The sequence below is a fragment of the Anthonomus grandis genome, chromosome 5 (genome assembly GCF_022605725.1).
Source record: "Anthonomus grandis grandis chromosome 5, icAntGran1.3, whole genome shotgun sequence".
Classification (NCBI taxonomy): domain Eukaryota; kingdom Metazoa; phylum Arthropoda; class Insecta; order Coleoptera; family Curculionidae; genus Anthonomus; species Anthonomus grandis.
This window is the reverse complement of record NC_065550.1, coordinates 29737178-29762894: the sequence shown is the minus strand read 5'-3', so window position 1 is coordinate 29762894 and position 25717 is coordinate 29737178. Positions and strand designations below refer to the sequence as shown.

The 25717-nt window shown below is 33.4% G+C and overlaps 2 protein-coding genes across 4 annotated transcripts in view; one reads left to right on the top strand and one right to left on the bottom strand.

Moving 5' to 3' along the window:
* Nucleotides 1-18056, top strand: part of LOC126735863 (probable E3 ubiquitin-protein ligase HERC1) — a 111986-nt gene extending 93930 nt beyond the window's left edge. For all 3 annotated transcript variants that reach the window (XM_050439953.1, XM_050439952.1, XM_050439951.1), the window contains 7 exons: nucleotides 10768-11033; nucleotides 11371-11710; nucleotides 12690-12888; nucleotides 12940-13178; nucleotides 16076-16183; nucleotides 16238-16525; nucleotides 17731-18056. In XM_050439953.1, the coding sequence (XP_050295910.1) occupies nucleotides 10768-11033; nucleotides 11371-11710; nucleotides 12690-12888; nucleotides 12940-13178; nucleotides 16076-16183; nucleotides 16238-16525; nucleotides 17731-17946 (1656 nt within the window). In that variant the 3' untranslated portion in view covers nucleotides 17947-18056. The remainder of the gene's footprint in view (nucleotides 1-10767; nucleotides 11034-11370; nucleotides 11711-12689; nucleotides 12889-12939; nucleotides 13179-16075; nucleotides 16184-16237; nucleotides 16526-17730) is intronic.
* A 5606-nt stretch (nucleotides 18057-23662) lies between these two features.
* LOC126736049 (40S ribosomal protein S23) lies at nucleotides 23663-25200 on the bottom strand. Its single transcript, XM_050440246.1, has 4 exons — nucleotides 25045-25200; nucleotides 24551-24710; nucleotides 23976-24174; nucleotides 23663-23785 (listed from the first exon to the last, which is right to left on the bottom strand). Exons 1-4 carry the CDS (start codon nucleotides 25046-25048, stop codon nucleotides 23717-23719), a joined length of 432 nt encoding a protein of 143 aa, XP_050296203.1. The 5' UTR covers nucleotides 25049-25200; the 3' UTR covers nucleotides 23663-23716.
* Between the last annotated feature and the right edge of the window lie 517 nt (nucleotides 25201-25717).

Below are 25717 nucleotides of genomic sequence, written 5' to 3'. Positions count from 1 at the left end.
TATAATTTTTTCATAAAGATAATTAAAAATAAGGTTAACTTTGTATAAGGTTATCTAGTCCAAAAATTGATAGTTTCCGAAATATTGGCAGTTTAAATTTGGCCTAATATTAAAAGCCGTATAGTAACAAGGCTCAAGAATTGTTGATTAGTTGGGCATGACGGTTGTCATAGTAACCGCTAGAAGCGGCAGTAAGACAATGGATTATATGCATTAAATTTATAAGTTACTTGCTATTTAAGTTTTCTTCGTCAAAGTGTAATTTAATTAAAAAGTGTACATTTCTGTTATAATCCATTATCTTACTGCCGCTTCTAGCAGTTATTATGACAACCGTCATGCCCAACTAATCAACAATCCTTGAGCCGTGTTACTATACGGCTTTTAATATTAGGCCAAATTTAAACTGCCAATATTTCGGAAACTATCAATTTTTGGACTAGATAACCTTATACAAAGTTAACCTTATTTTTAATTATCTTTATGAAAAAATTATAAAAATAGGGGGTTTCCATTTAAAAAAATTGACTTTTAATGATTTTTTCATTTTAATTTTTAATGCTAGTTTTTGACCCCCCTGTATCTTTTTTTTAGCCAAATATTATATTAGTCTTTTAAAGTGGTCCTTCTTCTAAAATAAAACCAAAACTAACCAATAAATGAAGGCTACTAAAAGGGAGTAATCGGTAATTATGTTAGGGCATATAAACATAGTTTTTGACATGAAATTAAAAATATGTCAAAAACGGTTACACTTAGGTATAGGACATTATACACAAAATATACTTAGAATTTCACCTAAAAGTCAAAAATGTAAAAATATACAGGGTGTTCTATTTAAAATAACGAAGTTAACACCTACTTCCGGTATAACCGGAAACGTCACAACTGTCAAAATATTTTAGTTGTGTAGCCCCCATCGACTGTGCCATGTTGCCAAATTTTCAAAATTTTTGGAAAATTAGTTTCCGAGATATCGATCGCGTCTATTCGTCGTGAGACACCCTGTATATACTCATTTAATTTCTTTATTACTATCAGAGTTTTGTGAAAATAATAATAATAATAAGTCTTTTATTTGCCACTAATTACATAATACTATTTAACGGATTTATTTATCTTAAACTATATCTATTTACAAAAATGGCAAAAAGGAGGTTAAAAAACAATTTTAAAAAGATACAGGTTTAACCCCCTGTGCAAAGTAAATTACAAATCTCAAAAAGAAAAAAACAAAATAATAAGTCTAAATTATCTATAAATATACATATTTACAAAATAATACAATATTATCTATATTAGTCATAACACAATCCTTTACTATTCCACACACACGCCATACACATATATGTATGTTATATCACTGATTTTAAAATTAACTTTTTAAAAAATATTTTTATTATATAAAATCAAAAATTACAGTATCATGACTTAACTTAAAGAGTCTAATCTAATTAAATCTTATACAATAGTTTTTGTGATCCTATTTATACGTAAAATATGCCGATTCAGTGGGAACAGGCATCTTGGTTGACCGTGTGTGTGGGTGTCTGCTGATCCGGCGTCTGGGAAGTGACTTATCTGGTTTAGATAAGTGTTATTTGATCCGGTGAGAACCAAGGACTGGGTGACTTTGTGAAGGTGACATTTGTTGTGGGAAAATCGGATATAACAGCTCCCCCATTAAGAAAAAAGTTGATGGGTGACAGCAACTTTTTAACACATCTGTTTGTTCGGGTTGAGCTCTAGTTCTTCTCCCTCTTCTACGAGATCTCCAATATGGATGCTTGGTCTTCTTCTGGGGAGGATCTTCCTCCATTGTCTGGTAAAAGTATTGCCTGGATGCTTAGGTGGTGAAGGAGGATAGTCATCGCTTGAAGTGGCGATTCCTATTTTGAGATTTCTTCGTTTTTTGCATTTACAGGTGATGTAGAGGATGAGCAATACTACAATCAAGATTATTGTTAAAATAGTAAACCAGCTTATGTGTTTGTTAACAAAAGGTTGCTTTATGAGCCGGTCCAGTTCGTCAGAATATTGGTTTAGCTTATGTTGTGCTATGTTGAGGTCCTCTACGTTCAATTTATTCAGTTTAAGTGGTTTCAAATCGGGCAAATGTATTTTTTCTGGTATGTGGTCACAGCAGCTATAGGGTATAATAACTGGATGACTGCTATAAGTGATGTTGTCATGTGTGTCAATCTGTTTTTGGGCGTGGATTCTCGTGCTGCCAACAAATGCATTACATTCAGGTTGGAGTTTCAAGAGTGTATTGTTGTTAGTGATTTTCGTGACGATATCTCTGGTACTACATTTGATTGTTATGGGAAGAGGGTCAGCAACGGCTATTAGCCATAAGTTTTGGCTAATTTCTTGGATGTTGTAATCTTTTGCAAGTATTATGGAAGTCTGGCATGTCCTGGGTAGATTACTTAGTTGTCTGAGGAGTTGGGCTTCACAGATGGCGTCTGTGTCTATTGGATATGGAAGAATACTGGAACATAGTTTTGTTCTTCCTCCAAGAGATTTACATGTTGCTAGGTTCCGGATTGTTACATACAACAGTGAATCATCATTTCGCGCAATGTGTTTATATGATGTAGTTAAAATATGATGAAGACCTGTTCGACTATCCAATATTGGAATTGGATACAAATTAAACAAAGTATATTTTTCAGGATCTACCAGTGGTATGTTGAGAACAAAAATTATTCTAGAATCTATTTGGTATGCTTGTAGTTCTATTATATCGAGATATTGAGCCACACTAGAAGTGTAGATTGGTAATGGAAGGTTATTGGTTTGTAATGATTGTGATATGTGCTTTAAGGACTCAATTAAGTCTTGCGGGGTGATGATTGAACTATGTAGTATTTTTAATCTTGCGAAAGTTATTGCATTTATGACATCATTAAGATAGTTTTCAATAAATGAATAGCTCTCCATTAATGATTCACAAATGTTTAAAATTGCGATTTGGGATGAGTAGTATTTAAGCTGATCAGAAATATCCATTATTGAATTCCTAATTTCCTCTATATCTTTATTAAATGTTTCCTCGTCAACTTGAAGTTTTTGGATGGTGGCGTTAAAGTTCTTTATTACTGAGGTTGTTACGGAAATTTGATTTTTTAAGAGGTTCTCTAGTTCATGTTCGTCACGTGCTAGTTTGTCTATCCATTCATTAAAATATTCACCGTCTGAGGCATCTAGATTTCCAGTTATGGATTTCCAAATTGATCCCATACCGTTTATTAATCCACGTTTTTCTCTAAAAATGTATTTGCGTGTGTCAACCATAATGTCTGAGTATTTTTGATTTATGGAGTTTGATATTTGTCTAAGGAGACTAACGTGAGTTTGGACTTCCGTCTTAAAAGCTAACATTCGAGGTACGTCTTCATCGAGGGTGTTTAACAGGTTGTTTAGTATTTTATCATTATTTTCTATTGTATTTTTTATTAGTTCTAAATCTTTATAAACAAGAAGGGTCCATTTGTTATTAGAAATTTTTAATTTTGATTCTTCGTGAAAGAAGATTCCAATGGTATTGTTGATCGGTGTTATGGAATATTGGCAAAGGATGACTGGAAACAGTCCGAAGAATCTGAAAGAGAATTTACTCATGATAGGGTTTCATTCTATCAAAATTTATTTTTGATTTTTGATTTGTTTGGGGATTTAATACAATTGCTGAGTTTTTAAGAATTTCGAGAATTTCAAAGGGTCCGTTAAACTTATTCGCTGCTTTATTTGCAATTTGAGATTCTTTAATATATACTTTATTACCTACTTGATAGTTTGGAGGGTTTTGGGAAAGATGTTGATCAAAACGTTCCTTAGCTTTTTCTTTTTTTCTATCAGTTTTAGATCGTGCAACTTTATAGAAGTATTGCATTCGATTGCTTAAGTCTCGTACATATTTAGATATTAAAGCTTTTTCATTATAGATGGTTTCAGGAGGTCTGGAGGACGTATGCCCAAAAATAAGCTCATATGGTGTGAATCCGTGTGTTTTATTTTTTGTGTTGTTATAACAAATAACAGCATATGGTAATATGTTGAAAGGGTGATCGTTTGGATTTTCGGCTTGATTAGCCCGAATCATTTCTCCTAAAGTTGCATGAAATCTTTCGATTGAGCCATTGGATTGAGGGTGGCTTACACTAGAAAATGTTAGTTTTATCTCATAGAGTTCGCAAAGATCTTTCATAAGGATATTGTCAAATTCACGGCCATAATCTGCATGGATCCTTAAGGGAGTGCCATAATGTTGAAAGAATAATAGAAGGGTGTTGATTACTGTTTTGGCAGTTTTGTCACTTAAAGGGTATGCCTGCGTAAATTTAGTGAGTTCATCTCTTATGGTCAGTGCGTAATTTCTAGTTGGGTATTCATAAATATCGAGATTAATACGTTCAAATGGTGTTTTAGGAGTTTCGGTTATTACAAGAGGGTTGTTTAGGTTTTTCCTACAGGCTTTAACTTTTTGACAGGTTTCGCATGATTTTATAAGATTTTCAACGTCTTTTGAAAGACCTGGCCAATTGTATTTTTCTTTTATTCGACGTGTCGTTTCATTAATGCCACGGTGTAAGTTAGTTTTACCGCGATGGTAATGATCTAGAATTTGGGGAATTTCGTCAGCGTCGGGAGTTTTAATGAGATTTTGGCAAATTTTGATTTTAATGTCTTTGTCGGCGAAAACGTAAGATAAAATTTCTAAAATAGGTAATTCAAGGCGGTTTTCAACGTAGTAAGTGATTGACATATCAAATTTATTTTGTCCCGTATAAATCACGTAAAACAAATGCTGAACTACCATTTCAGGATCGAAAGGAAGGGGAATTATTAAATAATTTCGATTTTTGACAGATCTGCTAGAAAATATATTAATTTGGTTTGCTCCAAAGTTAGCGTCTTCTTCAAAGATATCATCTAATATTTTATGATGAAGCTCTTCTAGTTTGTTTTGCCAAAAAAAGGTGACTATTCTTTTATGAGTATTTTCTAAAAGTTGTTCATTTGAAATTTCGATTTTAGAGTAGTCAATTAAAGATGTTGTTTCGTATAAATGGGCAAAATTATTATATTCTTCAGTTATTTTTTTATCGTCTACTATTACTTCATCTGATTTTTCATCAGCACTTAGGGTTGAGTCAGAATCGTCTTCGTTTGAAGCGAAAATTGAAATCTTCTTTTGAAAATTTGAGCAATCTTGAAAATGATTAATTTTAATTCTAGAAAGGGCGTCCGCGTTTTTGTTTACTTTTCCAGGTTTATGAATAATTTTGTAGTTATATTCTTCTAACTTTAAACGCCAGCGTGCTAATCTGCTTCCGGGGTCTTTAATTGAAAAGAGCCACGTGAGAGGGCGATGGTCAGTGACTAGAGTAAATTTTCTTCCATATAAGTATGGACGAAATTGCTTTACTGCCCACACAATTGCAAGGAGTTCCCTTTCAATGGTGGAATATTTTGTTTCAGCACTGCATAGTGTTCTTGACGCAAAGGCAATGGGTAAATCTTTGCCAACGGGGCCTTGAGATAGGACAGCGCCTATTGCATATGCACTCGCATCAGTGGTTAGAAGGAATGGTTCATCGAAATTTGGATATATTAAAATTGGGTCTGAAATTAACGCATTTTTGAGCTCGTCGAAAGCATGTCTGCAATCTGCATCAAAGTCAAAAGGTACATCCTTTTGGAGTAATCTTGTTAATGGTTTAGAAATTTTGGCGAAATTTGGGATAAACCGTCGATAATAGCCAGTAAGACCAAGGAAGGACTTAATATCTTTCGGAGATTTTAATGTTGGAAAATTTTTTATGCATTTAATTTTTTCGGGATTTGGTTTTACTCCTTCTTGTGTTATCAAATGGCCAAGGTAAGCTACTTCTTTTCTAAGGAACTCACACTTGTCTGGTTGAATTTTAAGGTTGGATTTCCTTAGGCGTTTGAAAACATCGGTTAGTCGGTTAATGTGATCATGAATTGTGGATGAGTAAACGATTATATCGTCCATATAGACAAGACAGCGTTCATTTAAAATGCCAAGGAGGATATTGTCCATGACGCGTTGGAAGGTGGACGGGGCATTTTTAAGACCAAACGGCATTCTGATGAACTCATAATGACCGTTTTCAACAGAAAATGCTGTTTTCGGAATGTCTTTGGGGTCGATTTCTATCTGGTGAAAACCAGATGCGAGGTCAAGTGTAGTGAAATAATGACACTTTCCAAGTTGATCAAGTAAATCAGAGATGTTGGGTAGTGGGTATTTATCATCCACGGTAGTTTCATTAAGTTTTCTGTAGTCGATGACTACTCTCCACTTCTGTTTTCCAGAAGAATCCATTTTTTTTGGCACAACCCAAACTGGGGAGGACCATGGGGAAATAGAGGGCCTGATAATGCCTTGATCTAACATTTTGCTTACTTGAGATTTTACTTCCTCTTTATGGACGTGAGGGTATCTATAGGACTTAGTGAAAATGGGCCTGGCATTATTTGTTTCAATTTGATGTTTGATTTCATTAGTGAAAGAAAGTATATCGCCTTCGAGATAAAATATGTCTTCGTATTCAAGACAAAGATTAGTAATAAGTTCAGTTTCTTCTTCGTTTAGATGTTCTGTGCGAAGTTGGTTTTTGATATTCTTAATTCGATTGCTGGAAGAATTGGATTGAATTTCAGAAGTATTGTAATTTAGTAGGGTATGTGAAACAAAAGGTTCAATTTGAATATCGGAAAATTCTATACTTTTAGGGATAGCATTAGCATTGACTATTGACGTAAAAAATTCACCATTTGTATTTATGTGAACTAAAGCATTAGGGATGTGGACTTTTTCGATTTCTTGTCTAGATAAAATAGCGTCTGTATTTGAGAGATTGCATTTAAGTTTGAATATTTGTTCTGTTCTGGCTGGAATATTAATTTTATTTGGATAATTTCTTTTAGTTAGAGTTCTTCCTCTCTCTTCTTTAAATTCTGTAGATTTCTCAATTTTGTAAAGTGGCACGGTTTTAAAATAAGTTATTAATTGTTTGTTGTTTAAATCAATAGTGCATTTATAATGTTCCAAAAAATCAAGACCTAAGATTCCGTCAAAATCAATATCTAAATTGTATATATAGACTTTATGTGGGTCTCCGACTTTAAAGGGTACAAGGGTCGATTCTGTAATAAGAAGTTTTTCAGCGGTAATACCTTGGATAGAAACTTTTTCGGGAAAACGTTGTTTAAAATTTTTCACGGCATTTTCTTTAAATATTGAAATACCTGCACCTGTATCGATTAATAGTTTTAAGGTATTTGTTGCGTCTGTAATGTAGTATAAGTTTTTAGGATTGACTGTTAAAAGGGGGTTTACATAAAATTCTGTTCCGGGAAATTCAGTGACGGGTCGAAATCGTCTAGATTCAATGTCTGAATTTGGTCTTGGATTTCTGTCATTTCTGACTGGTTTTCTGATTCGTGGGTCATATTGGACGTAAGGTCTGGTGGGTGGTTTTGATTGGATAGGGATAGAAAATCCTGATAATTTTGGATATCGATCTGATCTGCTGATTGATCGTATTGGTTGAATTCTGAGGGAAAATCATATCTATCGTGTGATTGATAATAGTTATTAGGGTAGCTATTTTCATAGTTAGGATCGTGATTGACAAAATGGGCTCTAAACTTGTCGGGATTTAAATTTGGATTTCTTTGTATTACTGAAGGACGTGATTGAAAATTATTTGGTTGTGGGTTAGAAGATGAAAAGTGGGGTCTTTGTTCATTGGGTCTATTTTGTTGAATAGGATTAGGCTGATTGTTATTAAAGAGGGGTCTTTGGAAATTGTTGTTGTTGCCATTTTGAAAATAATTTGGTCGTTGTTGTGAGCGACATTCATTAGCATAATGACCAATGCGGCCACATGAATGACATTTGGGTGGTTGAAGATTGGGTCTTTTGTTTATTGGTTGATTAGAAATTGGTTTAGGAGGGTTCGGTTTAACAGCTTTTTGATTTTCAAAGTAAGACAGTTGAAGTTCACGTCTTATGCGAACCTGGGCTTCTAAAAGATCTCTTGGGTTACTTGCTCGAATGATATGACCAATTCTGGGTTCTAATCCTGTTAGTAAGGTACTGAGTGCCATTGATTCGATTAGGGTTATTTGTGCTTGTTTTTCGTCAGTTGACAAATTAGATTTCTGAATATTTGCATGCATTTTTGCATTTAAGGTCTGAACACGATTTAGGAATGTTAAAGGAGATTCGTTTGTTATTTGTTTAACGCGTTGCAAGTCCTGAATGAGTGAGGATAGGTCTCTAGTATCACCAAAATGAGAGTTAAGTAGATGCTTTATTTCTGAGTATGATAAAGGGTTTCTAGAGCTTATTAGCTGTGCTGCTCTTCCGCGTAATTTATTTTTGATATGAATTACTAATAGATGTTTCTGATTTCTGGTGGACATGTTATAAGCACAATCGCAAGCATTAAGAAATGTTTGAAGAAAAATTTGATCTCCTTCAAACTCAGGAATTATTGAGAAAATTTCTGATAGTTTATATGGTTCTATTTCTGCAGCATTATTCGCAACATTATTATCGTTGTCTGTCATGGTGATCAATAAATCGATAGTAAATAAAATAAAACTACAAGCAATTTGTAAATATTTTAACTTAAAAATAATTGAAAAAGTAATTATTTGTTATTACAGATAAATGTATTGTTATTTAAAATTTTTAAATACTTCTTTTATTGAAGTTTAGTTTCTCTTTTTCTGATTAACAGAATAATCAAATCATAAATATTAAATAGTCGTGCAGTTTGACTAACTTTGATTAAATATTCAAATCAATAAAATTATAAAACAATAAAATATAAACACGTGATGATTCAATATTGTACTTACAGTAAGGAAATCATCTAGTTGATCGTCTTGTTCTCTACGCCGATTTAACTACCAGGGGCTTCACCAGGTGTTCCTTCCGTAGTTCGCCGTGAGTGAGGACGTCAGGACGTGAAGAATTATGACTTCGGGATTCTTTTATGGTTCTTTTTCTGTTAAAGGATAGGGATCCACCGTTACTAGTTAGAATGCTCGTGTTCTAGCAACGTTGTCAGATCCTACTATCGACTGCGCCAATTGTTATATCACTGATTTTAAAATTAACTTTTTAAAAAATATTTTTATTATATAAAATCAAAAATTACAGTATCATGACTTAACTTAAAGAGTCTAATCTAATTAAATCTTATACAATAGTTTTTGTGATCCTATTTATACGTAAAATATGCCGATTCAGTGGGAACAGGCATCTTGGTTGACCGTGTGTGTGGGTGTCTGCTGATCCGGCGTCTGGGAAGTGACTTATCTGGTTTAGATAAGTGTTATTTGATCCGGTGAGAACCAAGGACTGGGTGACTTTGTGAAGGTGACATTTGTTGTGGGAAAATCGGATATAACATGTATATTGACATTACTAGTGTAATAATAACTACTATAACAACACAATAACGCTCAGTGCCAAATGAATGCGATAAAAACAGGGAATCATTCTATTCTTGTAAAAATTTCTTATATTAAAACTTAAATCCGTCTAATGATAATTTTTTGAATCTTTCAGGTATTTGGTTATATACGATATATATATTAAATGAAAAAGATCGTTCGTAAAAAGATGTTGTGTGCAGCGGCGGAGAGATTAATCCTCTATGCCTCAAATTTAAGGAATGAACATCCGTTCGGAATAGAATTTTGTTTGTCAAATACGAGGGACAATTAGAATGAATTACCGAATGAAAGAAACTTTTAGAGACTTAAAGAGCCATTTGGTTTCACGCATTTTGTAGCTTACCGGTTCGCGGCGACGAATACCGTATATAAATCGTAAACAAGATTTTTGAACCCGTTGTATTCTGTCTTTATCTGTTTGATCCAAGCATGGCCCATACACTACATCAGGAAAATTAAAATGACTCAGCACTAGTGCATCACATAAGTTTATTTTTTGTGATATTGAAAGTAAATGCCTAGATGGAAACAACCTTTTCAAATTTGCATAGCCCAATTGAATACATTTACTTACATGCTGTTTGTATCGAAGGTTGGTGTCAATATAAAGCCCCAAATTACGAGAATAATCAGAATGCGAAAGTCGTTCCGCAGAAGCCATTAAAATTAGATCTTCTTTAAGTGCTCTCCGATCCTTACCAAAAATTAAAAAGTTTGATTTTGATGCATTTATAACTAAATTGTGTTTAGTAGAAATACTAATCAATCATTCCAGATCGTTATTAATTTTGCTGGTAGCACTTTGTTTTTGCTTAGGAAAACTTGAAAAATATAGTTGTGTATCATCTGCATACAAATGAGCTTTGCAATGTTTTAGGCAACTAGTAAGGTTACAAGTATAAATGCAAAACAAAATTGGCCCCAGGATAGAGCCTTGTGGTACCCCACACACCAGTGTACCTTCGGATGATACACCTTTGCTGGTTTCAACAAACTGTTTCCGGTTTGTTAAATAATTTTTAATGAGAGAAAGTGCATTATAATCAAACCCCACATAGCTTAAAATCGCGAAATCGAATCGAAAAATTGCGTTTTTATTTCAAAGTTTATTCGGTTACATACTAAAACCGTCATTTTAAGCAACTGAGAGGCAGATATAGGTCAAAAAAATCTCGAAAAGCCCTAACATTATCTGGCTCTTTATGTTGAGAATCATAATATAGGAGAAAGAACATTTACAATTTTAAATTATTTTAGGTTTTCGGTTGGGGTATGAACACGGAGGGACAATGCGGTTTGCCATTTGTTTCCCTAGTCCGTGAACCGGAAGTGATTAGCGTGCTCTCTAACAAAGGGATTAAGCAGATTTCTACTGGTAGGACGCACAGTGCGGCCTGGACGGCCACCCCATTGCCGAAACGAATACCGGGTGTCACGCAAAGCTTGACTTTCGGCTTACCCAGCGAAATACCACCCCAATACGATCATTTAGTGGGGCTACCTATTGAATCTATTCAAGCCAGGTAATATATATTAGTTTATTGGGTTGAGATGAGTATCTTATTTTATATAATTTAGCTGAAATTAAGCTCCACTTTGCAGTGAAATTATCTTTATAAAAAAAATATAACTGTAGTCTCCTATTTTCCTGCTCCCTATTTTGTTTTGTTAGTCCATTTCTTTACTTCAGTGCCTAAGAAAGCTGAAATTAAACCGGCGAAACGTCGCACTAAACTAATAATGTTTCATTAATACTCCTAAGTTCCGACATAAACGATTTACAAAAAAACATATAACGTTCGTCAAATAATCTGTACCGCCCCGTACTTCAAAATTTAAGACTTTCTCTCTACCTTCCAGACTGAAATTTCTCTACAATTTCTCGGATAAGTTGTATTCTTGTTGGACCTTTATGCCCTTAAGTGCTCAACAGCAGGAATTCAACGTGCCTCCCCTCGAAGGCCTGATTTCGCCGAAATTGCGCCCTCTCTTTGCACCCAGGGTGTACACGTTGCCTTTCGTACGATGCATCGGTAAAACGATGGTGCAAGGCAAGAATTACGGACCTCCCATAGTCGTACGCAGAATATCACAAGAGGGTCGTAAAGTGAAGCCGATATTTCTACAAATCGCTAAGCAAGTGGTGGATATTAACCCTCAAGACTTAAGGTTACCTTCTAGGGCGTGGAAAGTGAAACTGGTAAGTGAGATCTTGTTTTCAGATAGCTTAAACGCATTGCATGCATAGGTCTAATAATAATAATAATAATAATAATAGTAATAATAAGGTTTATTATTTACATTATAAAATTATTACAAAATGTAACTTTACTTGTTGAACAAGAGCAGCCTTGAATATGAGCTAAAAGTCGGCTGAAATAAAATCAGTTTTATTTAAGATTATAAACCTGCTACACTTTCTCTTCATTCCAGGGATGTTGCAGTGAAATAAGATTTAGGCCAAGATAAAGGGAGACAGGAATGAAGTGATCACCTATCGATCTGTTTCTCTTTTAAACTTAGTGTCTCAAGTTTTTAAAATTATCTTTTTTGATCGATTATGTGATAAAGTAAAGTATAGTAAACTATATCAACCTGATTTTTTAACGAAAAAATCAACATTCATTAACTTAATAACATTTTGCCAATATATACACAATGCTTTTAATAAAAGGCAGATTGATGTAGTTTATACTGATATGGAAAAAGCTTTTGATAAAGTAAATTCTCTATATAAAAGTAATATGACAATTTTAATTAAATTCTTTGTTTCCTATTTAAATGACAAGCAGCAATATGTTGAAGTCAACAAGGGTGCTAAGTAAAATGTTTATTCTAGAACCATTGGGGTTTCTCAAGGCTCCAATTTAGGATATTATTTGTTTTAAATTTCTATAAATGCCATGTTAAGTTCTGTAGGTAATCAAATACCTTATGTTTTCCTGATAACTTTAAAATATACATGGAAATAAGTTCAGTGTAGGATTGTCATGGTTTACAAAGAAATTTAGAAAGAGTTAATAAGCTGGTGTAATTTGAATAATAAAAAATGGTGCTCTGTGTCTTAAACTCTTAACAAAAATATAAATAAATGAAAGAAATCAGATATAGGTGACACGGATGTTGAAAGCCATCTGGGTTAGTGCTTGTATTTCCAGCATTAATTTTCTGGTTTTTAGGTGGGCGAAGGTGCCGATGACGCCGGCGGGGTCTTTGACGATACGATAACGGAAATGTGCCAAGAAATCACCAGTAATGCGGTTCCCTTGCTGGTACCAACCCCTAACGCCCGCAACGAGGAGGGTTTCAATAGAGACAAGTACCTACTGAACCCCCAATTAACGTCGGTTCAGCACCTCAGTTGGTTCAAGTTCGTAGGTAAGTCTTGAGAATATTCTTGATAAGGAATTACTGACCCTTTTCTTATAGGCATCCTGTTTGGGGTGGCAATAAGAACGAAAAAACCGCTAGCGATCCCCCTGGCGCCTCTGATATGGAAACTAATAGTGGGCGAATCGGTCGCCGTCGAAGATTTAGAAGATACCGATTCGATGTACGTGCAAACGTTGCGCAGCATTCGGGACATTGATAAGTCGGGCGTGACTGCCGATTATTTCTCTGAGGTGATTCCGTTGCAGGTGTTCGAGGGCCAGAGTTGCACCGGAAAGGTCAGTGAAAAGCAAAATAAATTCAAATTTAGATCGAGTGTTTGTGGGAACAACTATTAGTTATCTATTAGCAAGGCTATAATGTCAGTTATACTTCTCCGGTTATGACCGGTTTGAAGTTATTGTTGGGCTTTTACTATTTTAAGTAGTTAATGTCACTTTAATAGAAACAATTCATCCCTATCAGGTCAAAGACTGGTATTTTAAAGTATTGAAAAAATGCTTTTGAAGTAGAAGTTTCAGTTTTAGAATTGTGGAGACTATAATAAACAAAGCATAGTAATGTTTCATAGACCCTTAATCAAATTATAGATTTCACAAGTTTCAATCTATTATAATGAGGTGAATTCATCCCTTAAGAGAGATGAGCTTCTACAGGTCACACGACGAAATGAGATCGATTTTGTCGAAAAGTATGGATTCAAAATTTGGCCACGTCCGTTAATGGTAAAAATCTCTTCCAGAAATGTCTTCGTTGTTTTATCTAGACCCCACTGTAACTAGAGACCAGATAATAAAAAAGTGCAATTTCCGTTTAAAAAAATTACTTCCGTATTTATACAGAAAAGTATGGAGACATTTGAACTTTTATTTTCAAGATTCTTAGTTTTTATCCAATTTTTATTAAAATCGGGCAAAAACTGTTTACTTAAAAAAAATCTAATTTCCCCCCAAAAACTTGATTTATTTATTTAATTAAAAAAAAAAGTCTGAGTTGTGCAAGTTACGGTGCCTCCTGGCCGGTAAAGAAGTTCCCTTTGAGGTGCACCTTACCACTTACTACTGGTTTAATGAGAAGAGCAAATTATTTCCTGAAAGTGATTTTTGTGGCCCGCCGTTTTTTTAATTCGATTGTTTTTTAACCAGGATTTAGTCATTGTGATTTTTTTAAGCACTATGTATTTATTCAGAATCATAATTTGTATACGGTTTGTTAAATAAGCTTTCCCTCTTCTAGAAAGCCAACATCAATATATATTAAGAGTTTCTAAGCCAGTGTTTCCTAACGTTTTTTGTGCCATGTATCCCCTTATGTACTATGAATCATTTTTATTATTAAAAAATTGAATTGTTCACTTAAGAAATTTAATGACAAATGTAAATTGATGTAAATTGTTAACGAAACATAGTGATTATGTATAAAAAACGAACGAAATTTAAGTTCCAAATAATTTTAATAAAGATTAACTTATTATTTTAATTTAGTGAGGTCCTTGCGCTTGATGCTTACTGCACAGAGATTTTATAGTAGATTCCAATTCGGCTAGCTTCAGTTTCAAGTCCCCACGTTATGTCATACCCCCCAGATTTCTTTTTTTTTCCCAGTAATATTCCATTTACAGCAATAAATCTATATTCAGCTAAAAATGAAGGTGGAAACGGTAGCAATCGTTTTTTGCAAATTTGTTTGACTTTAGGTATTTGATTTCTGTTACCTCACATATATCAGACAAGTCCACTGACATCATCAATGTTGGAAAATCAATTTGTTTGAAATCACAACATCTTTCTTTTAAATCGGACAATAGAATATTCAAATGATTGACAATAACAAGTAAAACGGTATCAGTAGTTACTTCACATTTTTGAATCCAATGAAACTATTCAAAGTTTTTGTTATTAATATGTTTCTGACATAACTCAATAAAAATATGGGTAATGAAATGAAATATCATCAGTTTCAAGTCTCTACGTTATGTCATATCCACCAGATTTCTTTTTTTTTTCCCAGTAATATTTTATTTACAGCAATAAATCTACATTCAGCTAAAAATGAAGGTGGAAACGGTAGCAATAGTTTTTTGCAAATTTGTTTGACTTTAGGTATTTGATTTCTGTTACCTCACATATATCAGACAAGTCCACTGACATCATCAATGTTGGAAAATCAATTTGTTTGAAATCACAACATCTTTCTTTTAAATCGGACAATAGAATATTCAAATGATTAACAATAACAAGTAAAGCGGTATCAGTAGTTACTTCACATTTTTGAAGCCAATGAAACTATTCAAAGTTTTTGTTATTAATATGTTTCTGACATAACTCAATAAAAATATGAGTAGTGAAATCAAATATCATCGCTTTTGCATCAACAAGAGTTTTATTTGTTCCTTAAAGTTACTTATTAAATATGTTTAGTTTTTCAAAGATATCGGCTAAGTAACTCACAAATGCTTTACCATCGATTGCTACTTTATTTCAGGTTTGTCGCTTAAAAGTACACCAAGAGTATCTAACAGCTCCCTTTAGATAACCATCTTACTTTATGCTTCTTACTAAGTCAGTTGGATGTGGGGTCAAACCGTTTTCTTCAGGACGATAAAAAGTAAAAACTCATTGTCCATAAACATTACACGTACAAGCAGACAAAAAAAGTAGTGAACCATAACAAATTTTTTTGGTCAACAGTGGTCTTTCTGGCTCTTTAACATAAGTCGATTGTTATGTGTTGTTTTTGTGACCGAGTTCAATTGTGTTAACTTTTAAGGGTTAAGTTAGATAAGGGGTGAAGTAAAATTCAATGCTCTTCAAAACTTTTTTTCTTTTAATATCAACGTTTCGGCCTATCTAGGCCTTCTTCAGGTCGAATAGAAAAATTAAAGCTTTTCTTTACACTGTAAAAAGTGGAACTGTATTTTTTTATGATTCCATTTGATTTATTAGTTTTTGAGGATATCACACTGCTAGTGTGTAAGCAACAAAAATAATTAATTTATTAGTCACACAATGGTTTTAATTATAAAAACTATAATAACATCTGGTTGTCGAGCGATACTATAGTTATATTTTATGTCTGATCGCAAAAACGTTTTGTTCTTCTTCTCCTTCTTCGACTTGATAAAGACAAATTTCAATACAAAAAATATCTTATTCGACTGTCATTTTCCTTCCAGATCGTACCAATTACCCACGGAGGCAAAAACATCCCTTTAACCTTCGCCAACAGGGCACAATACTACGAACAAGCGGTAAAATACCGTTTGCAAGAATTCGACCTCCAGGTAAAAAGCTCCCCTTTAATATTTAAATTACAGGACTCAAATGGATTATTATAGGTGGCTGCAATAAGAGAAGGAATGTCAGGCATCATCCCTGTACCGCTCTTATCTCTGACTACTTCGGAACACTTGGAACAACTGGTTTGCGGCATGTCACATATATCTATCAGTGCTCTTAGGAAGATCGTTCGGTATAGGGAGCTAGACGAGAATCACCAATTGGTCAAATGGCTGTGGAACATTTTGGAAAGTTTTACCGATAGCGAGAGGGTGCTGTTCATGAGATTTGTATCGGGGAGGTCCAGGTTGCCTGCTAATTTGGCAGATTTATCCCAAAGATTCCAAGTAAGTCGCTTTACTCCAGGGATGATAATAACAATAGCACTTGATTGAAAAACAGTATTTCAAGATATAAAATTTGTCTCTTTTTGCCAATTTTTATATTTCGAGTGATTTGGCAAAAAGTTCATGAATCATAATAATGAATATATATTTTTTAAATCTTATACTACACACTACAAACAGACTATTATATTAAATGAAAATTAGAGCTAAAGTATTTTTAAAAGTTTTTTTAAAGGAATAAAATGCTTTAGCAAGGAAAAATGTTTTTAGGCCTTCAGGGTCTTTTTAAAAGCGTTAAAGAATGACAAGCCTAGAGAGCCAGTGCCATCCTAAAACTTTTCAAAATAATAAAATTAGAGTAATGACTATGAATGAAATGTAACTTTTTTTGCATTTATACAGGGATTGAGCAGTCTTGAATCTAACTACAAAACTGCGTAGGCGGCATTCAGTTGCAGGTGCAGTTAATCTTCGGGTAATTTTTGACCAAAAATATTGTTTTAAAAAGTTGTACTCAGCTATCATTTCCAAAGCTCTGCAGATGCTTCGTTTTATATTCAGATTATGTCATGATTTCTCCTCGACCTAAAACAGGTTCAAGTATATAAAAGTAATTACACTGTAATCTGAAATCAAGAGCATAAAATCATAAAATAATAATAATATATAAACCCATGAACAAAACTTAGTATAAATTAGTCTTTTCTATTCTATATCTAAAACTATATTTCTTCTTAAAAACTTGCAGGGAGCTTCCAAAAAGATCATCTTAATGTCATGTTAGAGCCATAATTTGTATGTTGATATTCGTTTTCAAATATTTCAGGTTTTCTAAGGGTACGAGAGGGAATTTTAAAACTAGTATTGCTTAGTAATAATTGTTATGCTTTGGTATGCTTGTAAGTTCACATGAATACCAAATCTCTTGTCTAAATATTTTACAAATTACTTAAATGACAATATAGACAATAACCTAACCTATTTAAACAACCTTCTCTCACTCTGGTCTACACTTTACTTTAGCAGATGTTGTAAAAATTCCATTTTTTTATTTGCCATAGAAGCTGGGTCCTCTAATGGCTGTTTTGGGAATCTAAAATAATGTAATTTTCATTTTACCCCACTGAGATATTCATATATGCTAACTGTATATCCTAAAGAACAATATTTCTTTCAATAAAAACTGTACTGATAATATTTTCCAGGTTATGAAGGTGGACAAAGCAATAAACGGTCTTCCAACGGCGCAAACTTGCTTCTTCCAATTGAGACTGCCACCGTATTCCAGTCAAGAAGTGATGGCGGAAAAGTTGCGATACTCAATCAATAATTGCCGGTCGATCGATATGGACAATTATATGCTTGCCAGAAACACTGAGCAAGAGAGCATGTCCGAGGAAGATTGGTCTCACGGAAGTTAATGTTAGGGAATTTTTTATACCGAAAAGGCTGCTCTAAATATAAACTATATATATTTTTTTCTGTTAAGTTACCTGTGTATTTATTAATAAAATGCGTTAAATAAAATTAATGTATGGTTTTAATTTACCGCCCTGTATATTTGCGGGGCTTATTTATATAATCGGGAATTTTTCCTCGGTTAAAATTATATTTGATTTACCCCAGTCTACACGCTTAAACAACAATAAAGAGGTAATACTCAAGACAGAACTATAGGTATATTGATTATTCAAACAAATTTCGTATCTCTGTTGATGAGAAATACATGGGGTCTTTATAAATTATTGGGATTTAAATCGTACGCAAGTAACTTGGTCGCAAATTGCAATTTTAAAGCCTTGAGCCCAGTTGACTCAAATTTAGTCTTATCACAAAAAATTTAGTCCCATCGGCATTTTTCTCGAAATAATTTACTTTTTCAGAAATGTAGATGGTTATTGCCCTCTCTCTTGTCCTAGATCTGCAAACTGAAAGTCATATGACATCAAAATATAGTTAAAAATGAAAAATTAGACAATTATTGGGTTTCGCTTGTAACCAGACGATATGTATTCATCAGTTACAGTAACGAACCACCTGAATCTCAAAAAACAAAAACAATTGATAAAACCGTGTGATTTTAATTAAAATTATGCCAACTTTGAAAAATAAATCTAGTCTACATCATCGTTAGTATCAATAGAAACAGGAATAAAAGTATTCAAACCGTAATCAAAGTAATTTTTTTTTGCATTTAAACAAATCAACCAACACCAAGTACTTATCTTGTACCTCTGCACACGAGGATGAAGAAACACCTAGAGATTGCGATTCTAATACATCAGAGTTCAATGTACGGCAGGATATTTGTCCATTCTGCAAGAAAAATCAAATTCAAAGAGAAAAAAAGTTCTCATTAAAGTCTTAACAGAATATTAAAACCTTGTTAAAAAAAAGGGTAATTTTTAAGTCGAGTAGTTTAGTTTCGGACACACCCACCTTAAAGGTCTGGGATCTCTCTTAAATACAAATCAATACAAGTACAGTAAGCATGACTAAAATGGTAGTATGCTAGCTTACTTAATAGATCATGCAGCACCTAGTCAAATGCTTTAATCAAGTCACACATTAGAACAGCCTTAAACTGAAAAATTTCTGGAGTAACATTTAAAATACCCAAAGTAGCGTTCCTATCAGTTCGTAGACCATATTGAGAATACTAATTTTTGAAATTGGTAACAAATCCTTTATATTTCAGTAAAGGATTTTTAAAGACTTTATATGCATAAATTCCAGGGTGCATCTTCTAATAAATCCAAACATCTGAAAGGCCTTAGCAACAATCTTATCGAAATGCAGTGCAATACTAAGATCTCTGAGACTGTTTTGTTTAATCTTGTTCTCATAGTTTTACAGTTAGAGATATTCAGTGACGTGCCATGTCTCAGGCACCAGTCAAATAGTGTTCAGATTATAATGGAATTTTTCAGTCTTGGGAGTGATTTTACAGCAAGAAAGACATTCATTATCATTTATGAAAACATTGAAAAGCAGGGGTCCAAGGTGTGATCCCCTAAGAAACGCCAGATGCTTTCTATGGCAATAAACTTTTTCTTGCATATAATATGCACCTGAACCAAAAGAATAAAGTTCCAGTTCTATCAATTCTAAACAGCTTATAATATTTATGAAGCAATATATTGTGTGGTACTCTATCAAATGCCTTAAAAGACTTAATGTATATTGCGGAGGGTTGTTGGGTGGGGTCAGAAATAAAACAGAAACCTGTTTACCTAAATGTCGACGTTTCGACTTATATTAAGTCATCCTCAGGACACTGAAATGGATTCAAGTAATTACAGAGATAAAACAAAGTAATTTCAAGTACATAAAAAACACTATTAAAATAAATGTTCTTTAAGTTACAAAAATTAAAACAACAAAAAACAAAAACCACGACACAGTTAAAGTTACATTCAGGTACAATCCGTTAAAAAAAAATTTATAAAAAAAAACAGTATAAAATTATTTTTTTTTTTTTTTTTTTTTTTTTTTTATATACTTACACCTCTTACCTAAGTCTAGGTTTCTTAAGTTATAATTAAAACACATTTATAATAGGAGCGTAGAATTATTTTAACATGGGTTTAATTTGTAGGTGTTATTGTGGGCAAACTAGAATCAACAATAAGCCAAGAAACAAATGTTTTTATTCTTCCGAGCGTTTATTTATTTAATTTTTATGATTCAATGTTATGTTAATAAGTTAAGGATTAGTAGATAAGGAAGATGTATGTATATATATATCTATACGTTCAAAACCAGAAACTTAATTTGTTAATACACTGTGTGATCTAAATTTGAAAATACACTCTTTGACAAAAATAAATTTTATGTTTTAGTTTTATCTTTTTGGTAGTATATAATTAAATTATAGTAACTTGTATTTAGATCATCGGTGTCTTGTTTTTTATTAATGCTTTCTTTATACTTTTTTATATTAACCATTTCTAGTAAAATTCTTTTTTTATAATTTGATTCTCTGCCAATGATCCGAGTGCTGTTCAAATCAAATTGGTGTTGCTGATTGAAGGAGTGTTCTTCTAGAGCAGTCTTCCTAGATGCTGCGTAGTTTGTTGGTTTTACGCTTCTTTCGTGTTCGCTAATTCTGGTTTTTAAGTACCTGCCCGTTTGACCCACATACAGACCTTGACAATCAGAACAGGGTATTTTATAAACCACGCCACTTTGTAACTCATTTGGTGTTTTATCTTTGAGTTTTGAGAAGTATTTGTTGATGGTATTTTCATTTTTGAACGCTATTCTGACTTCATCATCAGAAACAACTCCTGATAGCCTTTCAGACAAACCTTTGACATAAGGAATTTTTGCAAATTTATGGTTTTGGTTTTCTTTGACTTTAATAGGTGTAGGGTTGTTGTTTAGGATTTTGTTTAATAGTTTATGAAGAAAATTGTTTTTTAGTAAAATATCTTTAATTTTGTTAACATTTTTTTATGAAAACTGGAGTGAGATAAGGCTATTGCGCGGGATTTTAGGTTGCTAATTATGTTTAATTTTTGTTTAAAAGTTTTAATTTGTTTGATTTGATTGGTAGTTAAGAAATCTCTCAGAGAAAGTGGGTTTGTGATACCAATCAGTGATGATTGTATTATCTTCTGTTCTGATTAATAGAATGTCTAGAAATGGAAGTTTGTTATTTGTTTTACACTCTATAGTGAACTGTAATTTAGGGTGGAAACTGTTAAATGTACTTTTTATGTTTTCTATTTCAGTTTTTGGAATACACGTGGCAATGTCGTCAACGAATCTTTTAAAAAATGGTAACCTAAATTTTATTTTCCCCATACAATATTTCTGTAATTCTGACCCCACCCAACAACCCTCCGCAATATTGAAGATATTGGGTCACAAACATGAAATTGACTTAATGTATATTGTATCCACCTGAAAATCTTTCCCCAAGGCATCCAAGGCTATTCAAATTGTTGTTGCAACAATAATCAATTCAGTATGCCTTGCACACATAGGGGCGTATCTGAAATATTTGTATTTTACAGGAAAAGCATTTTAAGATGTTGGCTCAAGAGAACCTCTCGCTGTGAGAAAACGGTTTGGAATTTGCGGCTTAAATTTTGTGCTCATGTGGGCATCTATGATTAGAACAATTTGCTAATATAACATTTTAGATAAGTTTTCCAGTTTTTCCAAAAATCAAGAAAAGATTGAGATACGCCTTTTTGTGTGCTGTAATCGAAATGTTTTAAAAAAGTTACGCCCTTTGCAAAATAACAACAACCCATGGTAATCAAACTTTTATTCGAAAAATTAAACATTTATTAAGTTTCAAATTAACCTAGTACTTCAAAGAAAATAAAATGGAAATCCTGGCCTGGCCTTAAAAAAAATTCTTATCGCAAAAAAATAAACGTAGGTTCCTTAACGCCCTTAACCATAATAAACCAAACTCATGCTTATAATAAACCAAAAGCTATCAACCTTACATATTGGTATTATGTAAGGTTGGCCAGATCTTTTTAAACTTTAAGCAGTTTTGTAGACTGGCAGCTTTTTCTCCTTTCTTGTTTCAGCTTCCCTTCTGGATCCGTCCATCGTATACTCTTCAGGTGTTCTGAGCGGAATTATTGATGTTTCTTTATTCTGCTCTACTGGAGAGACAATGCAGCTAGAATATGTAAAAGCAGGACAGTGTTCTTCACAAGGAGAGTCTTCAAGAAAATGATCCCAATAAAGAAGGATAAGACAACAATTGCATGCACTCCACACTTCCTCCTTACAATTTTTTGTTTCGCAAGTTTGAGGTTCTAAAGGTGCTTTTTCATTGGTTCCTCTTTGAGCTGAAAGCGATATTTTACTTGGCTCATGTTGACTCATATTATGTCTACGGCATAATTGCCTAAAATGACTTTCGCACTTATTATCTTCACAAAACCTGCAGAGGTTATCGCCTTTTCTCTTGCATCCTTTCAATGAACACATCTGTACACAGGCTGGATCTGTATCTGAGTTATCACTACCAAATAACAATGTGCTATTTGGTTCATTGGGCTCTCTTACTTCCTGATCGTCTCCTGTCACATTGTAGCTTTTAACATATCTTTTGGAACAAACTAATTTACGTCAAAAAGTTTGACTAACAGCTGCTTCTTTCGTTTTCAGCATGTCTCGAACAAGGTCTAATGGTAGATTGTCTGTTGAGCTTTCTGAACTGGAGTCTTTTTCACACTGTAGTTTACCATGTTACATACGCCTTTTTGTCTGCTGTTTTAAAATGACTTGATGAGATACGCCTAAACAGTTTGCGTGCATAACCCAGGCAATAAATTATATTGAGTTACGCCCTTTTGAGAGCAGCTAGAAAACACCAAATTTGTCAACCTCCGGGCGAAATCCAAAAAAAATCAAATTATGAGTTACGCCCCTTTGTATGCAAGGCGACGATATGAGATGATGATAGAGGCTATATCATCTGACTTAGAGGTAGGTTTAATAAAGTTCTTTTTCCAAGAATCTGAAATCACTCCTATTTGAAGAGAGATTAAAAATGTAATGCAACGGTCAAGGTTAAAACTTCAATGAAAAAATGTAGTAAAACTTCAATGAAAAAGTATTCTGGCCTTTATTGGTGTTAAAATGATGGTGATGATTAGTGAAATCATATGGCGAGAATAGAATTGACTGTTAGAAATAGATCAGCGATTTCCTCATCTAAAGAACTCTTCTTATAAGTCATTGATAGAAACTTTTTCTATATCGGACCAAATAACAATTACTTAAGTTTTAATGAAATAGAAATACGTCTATAATCGGTAGCATTTACCTTTATGACTCTTCATGATACTAGGGATTTTTTAGGGATATTGGTACCTTTATTAAAAACAGGAATTCATTCATTTTGTTAAAGGAGCTATTAGTAAGTTCTTAGTCACCTGAATTAATTTGATTATTAAATGAAATGTTTAGACAAGATATATTACGGCTCAAATATGTCTCAAATTGTGATGGCATTTCAAGACATAAAACTTAACTAGGTTAGGACTTTTATTCCCCAAAAAATGAAACTCAAAAACAGTTTTTCACATTAATCAATAAATTAATTTTAATTTATTTAAAAAATACACCAAAAATGTCTATAAGGTTAAAGGAAACACCATAGGAGTTTTATATTTTTTTTATTAACGTCCACTTCATATTTAAAAAACTTAAAACCTAAGATCTGGGCCTCTCTTTCTTTTCTTTATACAAGGCCAAGAGCGACACATTGGCCACCTTCACGACCTGTAAAAAACAAATAAAAAACTCAAACAGTGCAATCTTAAAACTGATTTAAATCATTAATAATTTTCAATTAAAATCAGAAAATAAGTAAGTTAGAATCACAGTTGGAGTCATGGGATTGGCTCTGAATTTTTTTCATCACAAAATGCATATCTAAGACCTATTAGTGCAAATAAATAACCTCACATACCTTAAATCTAACTCCGGGAATGTCTCCTACGGCATGACCTTTCCTACCGAAACCTGCAACTAGGACCTCATCGTTTTCTTCAATGTGGTTGAGACAACCGTCACGGGGTACGAAAGCCGTGATTTTCTTGCCGTTTTTGATCAGTTGCACCCTGACGCACTTACGGATGGCAGAGTTGGGCTGTTTGGCTTCTACACCTCTAAAAATAAGCAAAATATAATTCAAACAATTTTTTTCAAATCACAATTGCTTTTTTCTTTAGCCTCCATCAAAATGTTCTAGTAGTTGGTACCACCGAGCCACGCACAGAATTCTCCTGTGATTGGCCTTTCAAAAATAACCAGTCACCAGGAAATCCTGCGAGTGGCAAAGCAGCTCATGAAGAATCCCTAAATATAAACTGTGGGGCGCATATCAGAGTGAGTAATCGATTTAGGCGACTACACAATGGTTCAGAGCCCCAATTTTATCTGGCATTCTTTCGGGCCAAGCACCTTATATAAAGCAGATGTTTATAGCCCCAAAATGCCTTATGTAATTGAATGAATGAAAATAATCAAACGGTCAAAACTTACACTTTTTCAAGTACAATTCCCTTGGCGTGAGAGGCGCCTCCGAAAGGATTGGCCTTCCATCTGGTACCCAAATGAGCCTTTTTGTAATCTTTGTCGGCCCATCGCTGGTCCCTTCTGTGGTTAACGTGTTTCCTAGCGGTCCTTAACCCACGGGGCTTACCTGCAAATAAACAAGTCCATCTTTTAATTTCCCGTGAAAATATTAACGGATTTGGTTTGATATGGGCCCCAATTACATAGCAGAAGCGTTTTATTTCCGAAATATTCACTAGTTTTCGCGATGATTGCAGATAAAAAAAATCGAAAAGCGAAAGGTTAAGTTCAATACACCCGCCCTAAAAACATCGATATTTTTTAGGGAAAAAAACCGTTTCATGCAAATATTGTCCACTACACGTTAATAGACACTTATTCGGTATAAAATAGCAATATTTAGCCAAAAAATAACTATATTTACCATCAAATAATTAAAAAAATTTCGCCAGAACACTCACCCATGTTGACGAATGCTTAACGGAGACGAAAAAGAACTGTCAAAAGGAAAACGATGCCGGATTGTCAATAATGTCAATGGCGTTTTAGCGCAGACGCGTCCATTAGCCAATTAAGAAGCTGACCACGCCCTTTAACTAGATTTTTTATAGGAAAATTAAATGAAAGTGAATGGTTTTAATTGATTATTACCTTAAATCTCTATTTATCTTATTAAATTTGCAAATAATATTAATTTATCGTTTACAAGCATTAAAATTAACAATTGACATTGGACGCCATCTATTGTTTATGTTTATAAGTAGCAGAAAATGCAGAAACCTGCGAATGAATGTCCAATTTTACCAGTGTTGCCAGATAAACTTACCGAATGCATTATAAAAGTAGGTTTACGAAAATTTTAGAATGCATTCCGTAATATTTAGTTTTTTGCCAAACAATAGCAATTTCCTAGATTTTCGTGCCTAGACTTTTTGAAACAACTTTTTTTTATTAAATTTAACATACTGTAACACAAGTTAAAAGCTTTATGTATCTTCTGAAAAATACAATTTGTCCTTATAATTAAGAATGAATAGAATGATCATTTATAAAAAAATATATGAGCATAAAGCGTTAAGAAGCAGTTCTCCTGTATTTATGTTATTACATTTGCAAATAACGTCAATTTATTAC